Genomic DNA, 10513 nt, shown 5'->3' with positions numbered 1-10513 from the left:
ATAAAGCCGCGAACGCTTCCCACAGCTTCTTCTCGCTGATTGGTGGTGTCAAAGGTCGAGTCCGTTACGTCGAGAGAGCAGGGGCCAATTAGAGCACAGGAACTGCGCTTTCCCGAAAGCCCGCAGTCCGGTCGGAAAGGAGGTGGCAGCAGACTGTCGTAGACTTGGACGGTTTGTGAGCGTTCGTGTCTCTCACCTGCCACCTTCTCTCCTTTGCTTCCCAGGATGCCGATGTATCAGGTAAAGCCATATCACGAGGGCAGCGGATCTCTCCGCGTAGAGCTTCCCACCTGCATGTACCGGCTCCCCAACGTGCACGGCAGGACCGGCAGCCCGGCGCCGTCCGCCGACCACGTGCAGGTAGGAACGCGCGGCCCTTGCCCCGCCCCCCACCACCATTTCAGTGCGCAGGCGCCAAGACCCCGTCCCACAGCCTGCCGGCCCAGTGCGCAGGCGCCAAGGCCCCCGTCCCACCGCCTTGGCTGTCCAGTGCGCAGGCGCCTTGGCTGTCCAGTGCGCAGGCGCCCTGGCTCACCGCGTCGCCGACCCGCCGCCTTCTTGCTCAGTGCACAGGCGCTGCAGCGCTGGTTGGCAGAATTTGGGGTCTACGCACCAAGTCGGGACCGTGCGACCTGAACTGTGTCGAACCAAAACCGTGGCGACTAGACCCGATCGCCTATCCCCACCCCAGCCTCACGCGCCCTCCGGCCTCCGAGTGACCATAATGTTTACCCATTGGAACATCTATCACGTCTTTTTTTTTTTCCCCTCCGCTTAAGACTGCTTAAACTTTTATTACCAAATTCTACCCACTGAAAAGTGAGGAATACGTCAGTGGCGAGTTGTAGGGAATCGTAAAGCGAATCCCAGGGTCACCCATTCAGGGTAACACGTTGTCAGCGCCCCCACTTAAAACTCGTGCGCGGTCATTGTGTCCTGCGTTTCTCTCTTACTTTGTCCCCTGAGTGTGCGTCCCTGGACAGTGGGGTCTTGGTGTCAGTGGGAGCCTGCAGTGCGTGCCCTGCGGTGTCTGACTGCCCCTTCTAAACGTGATTGGAAGAATCGCTTTGCTGCATGAGAAAGCTTCGCTTTCATCCTCTGGCTTACTGCTCCTTGACGTAACTGTGCCGCCACGTCTTTATCCATCCCACTGCCCACGGGCGTCCGCTGGTTTTCTATTTTAGGCCGTTATGAACAGTTCTGCAGTGAATATTCTTGGACAAGAGCAGGCATAGAGTATATACCATGGACATGGGAATGCTGGCTCAGTGGGCTGGTCTATATTCAGCTGGGCTAGGTTGCTTTTCAAAGCGGTAATCCCAGTTTATACTGTCCCCTGCAGTGTAGGTGAACTTTTTTTTTTTTTAAGAGATTCATTTTATCTATTGATTTTTTAAATTGTTTTTAAAAACCATTTGGCTGCGCTGCAGCACACGGGATCTTAGTTCCCCATCCAGATTCGAACCTTCGCCCCTGTGAAATAGAAGTGCAGAGTCTTAATCACTGTCCTGACAGGGAAGTACGTTGTATTTATTTTTTAATTTTGGAGGTAGGTGAATTTCTGGTGCTGGCACCCTTCCCAAAGCTGGTGGGAGTACAATGACATCCTAATATAGTTTAGATCTCCCAGACCTCCGGATAAGTTCAGCACCTTTTCATGTTTATTAGGCATTTTGATTTTTCCTCCTTTGTAAAGTAACTGCTCAGCTTTGACTTTTTTATAAATTACAAACACATCTTAATTTCCCTGTGGGAGAAACTTTTAGTTCATTCTCACTCAGATGAGTGAATAGAGAACTTTTGTGACTCGTTATCTCTGTCATCCTTTGTCTGAAGAGTTTTCTGCCTCGACTGTAAGGGAGGTGGTTAGTTTAGTTTGAAAGCAAATAACACAAGTGTTTTCTCACTGCAGAGCTAAGGCAACAATGCAGGCATGGTCCAGTGTCTCTTCACCTGGAGATCCCCATGGAGACATATGGTCCAGTGCCTCTCAACTGGACAGACTCTTGGAACTGGAAAGGAAACCCCAGAGTGGAGAGTGTCACATCTTTTTTGAGACCAAGTCCTTTTTTTTCTTTTTTTAAAGTCTGCTGCCTGACTTCCTTTGGGCATTTAACTGTGAACTTGCAACCTAGAAGATAATAACCTAGCAGATGGTAGCAATGTGGATAGATAATGAGAAACCTAGCATCTCCAGGGGAAATGTGAGCAACACAAAGAATGAACGACTTCTAAATACATGTAGATAACACAAAGGGATAAACACAACATGCCATAAGTCACAGTCTAGCCCAAGCAAGCAAAACAACAGGCCAGCGTTGGAAAGAGTGGTAGGTTTGAGACCTCCTGGGGGTCCACTGGTTAAGAGTCTGCCCTCCTAATGCAGTGGTACTGGTTCAGTCCCTGGTTGGGAAACTGAGGTCCCAAATGCCGCACAGCAAGGCTTAAAAAAAAAAGGTGAGGCAGATCTCAGGTTCCTCAGATGAAGCTATGTTAGATTCTTGATCACAGGTCACATTCCACGTGTGGTACTGGGTCCAGTCTTCAGTGAGTGTTGATGGGTTTTGAATACAGTAGGTACTCAGCTCCTGCTCGGACAGGGGTGCCCATGCCGTGTGTAGAAATGAGCAAAGCTGCCCACAGATGATGCACACATACAGGCTGGATTACAGGATGGAAGTACTACTCAGGAGGACTAATACTAAGTAACCTGAGGATATCTCACAGGTGGTGGCCTCACCGGTCACACACCTTGCGTACCTTCATTTCCGGTCAGCACCCCATTATGTACTTGGCACAGTGAACTCTTTATTCTTCTTTATTCCACCCAGATCACAGTCATCTTGCATTTCTCTGCTGTGTGATCTTAAACAAGAGCAGCAGGCAAGGGAGCTGAGTGTGGAGATCCAGCTGTAGGGTAAATAGGCATTAACCACCTGAGAGCCAGGGGAAGGGTGTTACAGAGAGAACTCGATGAGGAAAAACCCTGGGGCAGGTGGGGTCCTGAGCGTTTTAGGACCCAAAGACAGTGTGGCCTGTTCACAGAGCGAGGGGGAGAATGATGGGAGAGGAGGAAGCCAGAGGACCAACCATACCAGCTCTTTATCAAGCCAGGTTAAGGACTGTGCTTTTTAGCCTAAGAGGTTGTTTTGCTTTCTGGCCACCATCCTGGGGATGGGCAGGAGGGATGGATCAGAACGGTGCCAGGTGGAAGGACGCCAGGTGGAAAATGGTGTCTCAGACTCAGGCCGTGACCATGGAGGCAGCTTATGAGCCACTGGATTCCGGGAAATGGACAGCAGCTGGTGATGAATGGGATCTTCGAGGAGGGCAGTTATGAGCAACAAGGGGAGGAACGCAGTGTTCCTTAAAGTCACCAGCACACAATGTGAGCAGGTGCACTCCCCACACTCAGGTTGTAGAGTGAGCCCATGTTTCTGTAGACTCAAGGTCATTGCCTGTTGACCCTTCTGTCTCCTTGTGAGCATCTTAACTCATGCTTAAGGGGTCCTTTGCTCTCTTGACTCAGATGAGTTATCTTTTGTGAGAGCTTGAGAATCTGGAAATAGGCTGCATGTTGTTACTCCTGGGAGGTTTCTCACGATTGCTTTTTAAGTAAGTATGTAGAGATTCATTCCTCAGCAAATATTGTGTTAGTCCAACTCTTTGCAATCCCATGGACTGTGGCCCGCCAGGCTCTGTCCATGGGGATTCTCCAGGCAAGAATACTGGAGTGGGTTGCCATTCCCACCTCCAGGGGATCTTCCCAACCCAGGGATTGAACCCAGGTCTCCTGCACTGCAGGCAGATTCTTTACCATCTGAGCCACCAGGGAAGACCTCAGCAAATATTACTAGTTGCTTAAGGTATACCAGTCCACCAACAAGCAAGAAAGATACAGAGATTCAGTGAATGAAGGTGTGAGTACTCCCTGTTTATGAAGTTATACATCTCAGCAGTGAAGAAGTTCTAGATAATTCTAAGATAAGGGAGTGCTAGTACTGACACAAAAATGATTTGGGGCACAGATCATGCACACACTGAGACACACATACACACTACCACCACCACCCTGCCCACCCCAGATATACCTCCAAACCTAGACACTTTTTTTAAGTTGTGCATGCCCCCGTTTTCCTTCCATTAGTATAAATTATTGATCACATTCTTATTGCCATCCCCACCCCGTCTTTATTCTGCTCATTTATGTAAAGTATTTTGAACTAGTTCGATAGAAGGAACAATCTGTGTTGTGTTTTTTTCTCATTCTGTTTTTAAAGACTTAAGTGCCTGAAGTAGGAGGCTTACAATTTCAAAGTGGTTCTCAGTCACAGCGTTGTTTGTTTTATAGCATTTGGGGATTGATTTCAGGACCTATGGGGCTGGGGAAAATGAGATGATCCTGCTACTTCATTTTGATGTCTTTCAAAAGGCAGGAAGTTCAATGAATTCATGGAACTAAGTAGAAGGCAAGTGGCCAAGTTTAGACAGAGTGCTTTGCCGTGAGAGGAAATGAACGTTCTGATGTTGGTCTGTTTAGGAAGCCTCAGACCCATCTCTTCAAGCTCTTGAGTCCCGCCAAGATGATATTTTAAAACGTCTGTACGAGTTGAAAGCTGCGGTCGATGGTCTGTCCAAGATGATTCAGACACCAGATGCAGACTTGGATGTAACCAACATAATCCAGGCTGACGAGCCAGCTGCTTTGTCGACCAGCGCGGTGGACTTAAACACCATGCTCGGACAGGTAAGTTCATTCCGGAAACCGAAGAACATCACGATGCTGGGTGGTGGTTGGTGCTGGCAGATCGTGCTAGTGTGACTGAAGCCTGGGTTTCCACGTTTTCAAAGATGCTGCAAAAAGTACATTCTTTTTTCCTCTTCTGATTGTACCTGCACGGAACAGATGCGTGAGCTGTCAGTGAAGCCAGGCAAGCGCTAATGCAGCTCTGCAATTCTCAGATGCAGAGGAGACTGAGAGGACCCTTGGGCAGAGGAGGGACTCAGGAGTCTCTTCTTCCTGCCACTTGTGGCAGCTCCGAGCAGTCTCCGAGCCCTGGGGAAGCAGCTCTTGGGTGGCTCGTCAGTGCTTCTCTGAGGTTCAGCCGAGTCAACCTTTGTTCCTTGGGAGGGGCCTGAATTTCAGAGCTTTGGCCGCCCAGGCACAGATATCTCAGCAAACCTTCTGCAGTTTGTTGCCGAAAGCAAGTCACTGTCTCAGACCTCAGACATACTTTGCTTAAATCCATTTGCTCTGTTAAAATTCAGTTGCTGCAGCTGATTTAGGTGATAATTTGATACGCAGAGAAAGAAGGTCTTGTTAACAAGTGAGTACAAAAGGGTTTGCCCCAAGAATCCCCGCTAGCACCCGCCTAGAACTGACAGTAGAAATGGTCCTGCTCGAAAACCTAACAAGTGAGGCAGCGCTGCAGTGTCTGGCTAAGAGCTATTTTTGACAACATGCATCCCTCTACAGTCATGTGTCCCTTCATCACCCAGTTCATGTTTGCATGAGACCCCACCCAGCCAGTCCCCTGGGAGCCAGTCTGCGTAGGGGATAAATCGGTGAGCACAGCCGTGTTGGGTGTCCCAGGGCCGGAGGGGCCTCCCAAAGCACGCTGCTTCAGATGAATCTTGATACTGCAGAAGGCAGGGTCAGGTAACACGGTACGTTTGGAGAAACGGAGAGCATCCAGCCTAGGTCCACGTGAAGGGCATTAGTCAGGAGTGGCTTGGCCAGACCAGACCAGACCAGAGGCCAGATTGTGGCAGGGCTGTGGACAGAAAACCAAGCCATTTGGCCTCTGCTGTACTGGATGAGTTCATCCGTTATGAAACAAGATAGTCTGCGTCTAAAAGGGCAGTGCAGGTCATAAATCAACTGTAATTAAATTTAGAAAAAAGGCCGTGCATTTCAGCACTTTAACTCACAGTCTCCCTCAGCCAAGACCCTCTCCTAGGGGCTCTTCTGTGCTCTGCTCGGTCACTCAGTCGTGTCCAACTCTGCGACCCATGGACTGTAGCCCACCAGGCTCCTCTGTCTGTGAAATTCCCCAGGCAAGAATACTGGAGGGGTTTGCCATTTCCTACTCCAAGGGATCTTTCCAACCCAGGGGTCGAACCCATGTCTCTTGAGTTTCCTGCATTGGCAGGTGGATTCTTTACCACAAGCCACCTGGGAAGCCCCAAGGGGCTCCTCGTTGGCACGTCAACCAAATTGCTGTAGAAACTATATCTTTTTGGGCATTCAGTTTAGTAAAAGGAGTAATTGCATGTATAATTGTTTTTTTAACGTGGGGAAAAATAGAAGTGTCTTTCCTACCGTGTTGTACTGACTTGACGGTAAAGTCACTTCTGTTTGTGGGAGCGTCTGGGCAGAGCTGGAGGGACTAGAGTCGCTGCTGTCCCCAGTTCTCACCAAGCTGGGAGCCCTCGGGGGCCCCCTCCCCGCCTCCGCTGAGGCTGGGGTCACAGTGGCGCCTTCCGGGAGGCGAGCTAAGCCCGGTCGGGCTCTGACTCACGTCGCGGTGGGTGTCCCTGCCTGTGGCGGTCTGCCGCTCCCCAGGACCACGGGGCACTGAAGGACATCGTCATCAACGCCAACCCCGCCTGGCCGCCGCTGTCCCTGCTCGTGCTGCACCAGCTGCTGTGCGACCACTTCCGGGTCCTGTCCTCGGTGCACACGCACTCGGCCGTCCAGGGCGTGCCGGCCCACCTCCTCCAGTGCTTCGGCGAGCAGACGAGGCAGCGGCCCCGCCACGAGTACCAGCTGGGCTTCACCCTCATCTGGAAGGACGGTGAGTGGCGGGGGGGGGGGTCCTTGGCTGTCTGCCCTCAGGTCTGACCCTCCCCGAGTCTAAGAAGCCCGTGAGGCCTCTGCAAGGGCAGAGGCATCCTTCCCCAGAGATGCGCTCCATCCTCTTGGAAGGCGCAGGTCCTGACTGCGCCAGTCTACGCAGCCAGGGCAGGGGAGTGGCCGCTGGCACGTTCCAAAGCCTGTCGTGATGCCAACTGGCGTTCTCTCCTAATAGACGTGAGCTGATAAAGGACGGCAGGGTGTCATTTGTTCAGTATCCCACTGCAGGGGCCTCTCCGTCAGGCTCCTAGAGGGACGTGAGCTCACATTCATCCCGTGAGGCCCGAGGGTCAGGGCCAGGGCAGCAGGAGGTCTCGCTGGTACACGAGACCCCTGGTACCCAGTCCTCATCGCCAGATCCTGGGATACAGGGGTGGGAACAGACGGTCGGAGGTCCTTGCAGCTTGAATGCTGTCATCATCAAATACCAGAAATGGTTACTTGATAATATAGTTGGCACTCTTTAACCTGGTTTGAACCTTCTTGAATATTATCAACCTTTTAAGTACCGCCGGGTGCATGACTGACAGGCACCCCCCACCCCCCACTCCCACCGCCACGCCGCACACAGTTCCTCCCACGGTGCCGCCGTTGCTGATATCTCATGGTGTTTACTCCCTTCAGTGCCAAAGACGCAGATGAAGTTCAGCGTCCAGACGATGTGTCCCATTGAAGGGGAAGGGAACATCGCCCGCTTCCTGTTCTCGCTCTTTGGCCAGAAGCAGGATGCTGTGAACCTAACCCTCATAGATAGCTGGGTGGACACAGCTATTTTTCAGCTGAAGGAGGGCAGCAGCAAAGAGAAGGCCGCCGTGTTCCGCTCCATGAACTCTGCCCTCGGGAAGACCCCCTGGCTCGTGGGGGACGAGCTCACGGTGGCTGATGTGGTGCTGTGGTCTGTGCTCCGGCAGACGGGGGGCTGTGGGGGGACGGTGCCGGCCAACGTGCAGAAGTGGATGCGGGCCTGTGAAAACCTGGGCGCTTTCCACACGGCCCTCAAGCTCCTTCAGTGAAGCTCGGCCGCTGATCTTCAAGGGTTTCGATCTTAAGAATGGTGCTGCTTCGTGCCTATTATTGGTAAAGGGACTCGTACTAAAATCAAAGCCTTTATTTAGGCCAAGGGTCAAGTATCAATAAAAGCATCACGTAATTAACGTGTGGCTTTCACTTTATTTAAAATCCATGGACACTGCGTGCGATATACCATGACAGCTGCCAGCAACACGGCGGGCACATGGGGGTGCAAACATGAATGTCACGTCGCTGCCTTGAGGAATGTAGGTTTGGGGGACGCGGGTCTGTGAGGAGGAAGCCCGTGGGAGCCACGCAGGGCAAAGGCAGGGACGCCGGGCACACGGCCGCCCGGCAGTGGTTTGGGGGCTTTGAGGGGGTGGGTTTTGGGGTGATGCCCGGGCGAAGGTGAAGAGAACAGGAGCAGGCTGGGTGATGTGCACCATGTCGCCAGCTGACATCTCACAGTGAGTCGGGCAGTAGTGTGGAGGGGGGGGCCGGCAGCTGTCCACCCAACAGCCCAGCCAGCACACGGGCCTGGGCTCCAGCAGATAGGTTCAGAGCATGCCGCGTCTCTGCGGCAGAACATTCTACAGGAGGGTGCGGTCAGCAGGCAGCGCTCAGAAGTGCTGAGAAGCAGGCCTGCATTTCACGGTCAGGGCTGGAGGGATAGGGATACTAAGGTAAGAAATCCAGGAGAAGCACACAGGGCAGAAGGGAAAGACGAGGGCAGGGTTCGTCTGAAGCTGTCTTCGTGCAAAATGCCAGCCTTAGAAGGCACTGTCAGAACCTCACTTTGATGAGTCCTGTAGAGGATTTCTACATACAGTTACAGTTACACCAGCTACACCCTAGTAAAGATGGAAAATTTACACTCCAGTTGACTGTTTAGGTTGAAGAGTTCAAGTCCTAGTAAAGATGGAAAATTCACACTCCAGTTGACTGTTTCGGTTAGCAGAGTTCAAGTCCACTTTCCTGCTTTTAGAGCCCTTGCAGCTAGATGGGCACACCCCCGTCTCTCATGTCACCCTTTACCACCCCTTTGTTCTGAGACAGGAGACTGAGCTGCTTCCTTAGTTCCTGAATTTCTTTCTCTTGCTCGAGTATCTTCATCTGTAGGGTGAGATTAACCTGTGAAAAGAGAAAATTTTAAGCTCCACTGCCTCAGGTTCTTTCTCTCTGAAACATACAGGCTGCCTCTCTGCACAGTCCTGACCCACGTGGACTCCAGTTCCCGCGGCTTACTACGCGTCACAGCCACGTGGTCGCACGTCAGTTACCCAGGTAGAGTGACTGACTGCCTGAGCGCTGCAAGTCCACAGCACGCGATGGGACCCACCACGGGTCTCCTCATCAGGGACAGTGCTCACTTCTCTCAAAAGCCCTGGAGGCTGGTCACCGAGCGTGAGTCGATTCACGCAGCGGCAGTGTGCACGCAGCCGTGCTGCCTCCCCTTCCCCAGTGATAAACCCACTGACCTTTCTGAAAGAGGGAATCGGCCAACAGAGATTAAAGTGCAGCTGAGCAATGAGAAGGGACGGTGCTGGAAGTGAAAACCAAACCCGTGGCGTCCCAGACAGAACAGCTGATGCTGGGGCTGCAGATCGCGCCACCATCCAGCGCAGAGTGAGGGCAGCTTATCAAACAGGAAGAGGACACAGATGTCCCCAGGAAAGAACCCTTGGGGACAGATCCCAGCATCAAAAGTGCCCAAGACAAAATGCCAGAAGCTGATGCAAACTTGGCAACCAGGGTGGCCAGTCACCGTGTGAAAGGTGCTGACTCTTGTATCCTAGATTACGGGATGAGATGAAGGCGGGCACTGCTCAAACTACTGAAACATTTTAACTCTCCATTGTAGTTTTATAACTTTTCATGTCCGTATACGTCTGTAACTAGATGATGCGAGAGTTTTAAATGTTTTGACAAACGTTTTTAAAGGTCAAGGAGTAACTGCTGGCTTATTCCCATCAACGATTAAGCTCCTTTTGTACGCTGTGAGCTCGGGTCATCTTCGCAGCCCTGCATACAGAGCGTAGAGTGAGGGCCACAGGTGTCAACAGAGGTGTCTGTGTGGGGCTTCCTATGGGAAAGTGCTACCAGGAGAAATCCTTACCATTAATGCCAAGTAACGATGGTCTCCACTCACCATCCTCACGGGGAGTTAGAAAATTCTTGCCACACGAGGAGATCAAGTTAACAACCACATCTGCTCTTTTCAGAGGCTCAGAGAAAGGCACTACACCTGCCTGTTTACCATTCAATCTAGTAAAATTCCCTGTTTTGACTCAAAAACAAATAAGCCTTAAACAGGAAATAAACTAACCAGCTGCCAGTGGGTCCCCAACTCGTGAGCCTCAGAACCCCTCAGAGGGCCTGTGGAAGCAACTCACGGCAGCCCTTCTCCCGCAGGTTTCGTTCTTAACAGGCCAGTGGGGAAGGGAGGGGTCTCCAAGAATTCTATGAAGTTGGCGGTGATTTTACCCACTGGTCCGGAGACTGCTCCCCGGAAGCAGCGCGTTCGCACACTGCTACCTACACGCTGGGGGGAAGGCCCTCGGAGACCTTGTTACAACACAGGTCGGAGGCGCAGAGCCCCGGAGCCCCTGTTTCTAACGAGCTCCCAGGTGAGGCTGCTGCTGCTGA

At 52.0% G+C, this 10513-nt stretch overlaps 2 protein-coding genes across 8 annotated transcripts in view; one reads left to right on the top strand and one right to left on the bottom strand.

Moving 5' to 3' along the window:
- Positions 1–89: 89 nt before the first annotated feature.
- On the top strand, positions 90–8010 carry AIMP2 (aminoacyl tRNA synthetase complex interacting multifunctional protein 2). The gene is made up of 4 exons (XM_065923782.1): positions 90–360; positions 4541–4747; positions 6566–6797; positions 7481–8010. The coding sequence occupies exons 1-4, from the start codon at positions 226–228 to the stop codon at positions 7867–7869; spliced, it is 963 nt and encodes a 320-aa protein (XP_065779854.1). The 5' UTR covers positions 90–225; the 3' UTR covers positions 7870–8010.
- The window catches only part of EIF2AK1 (eukaryotic translation initiation factor 2 alpha kinase 1), a 32192-nt gene continuing 29658 nt past the window's right edge, over positions 7980–10513 (bottom strand). For all 7 annotated transcript variants that reach the window (XM_065923779.1, XM_065923778.1, XM_065923775.1 and 4 more), the window contains one exon: positions 7980–8998. In XM_065923779.1, coding sequence (XP_065779851.1) covers positions 8864–8998 — 135 coding nt within the window. In that variant the 3' untranslated portion in view covers positions 7980–8863. The remainder of the gene's footprint in view (positions 8999–10513) is intronic.

This window comes from Muntiacus reevesi, chromosome 2 (assembly GCF_963930625.1).
Source record: "Muntiacus reevesi chromosome 2, mMunRee1.1, whole genome shotgun sequence".
Lineage (NCBI taxonomy): Eukaryota > Metazoa > Chordata > Mammalia > Artiodactyla > Cervidae > Muntiacus > Muntiacus reevesi.
Note: the sequence above shows the minus strand (reverse complement) of the source record. Positions and strands in the feature narration are given on the sequence as shown.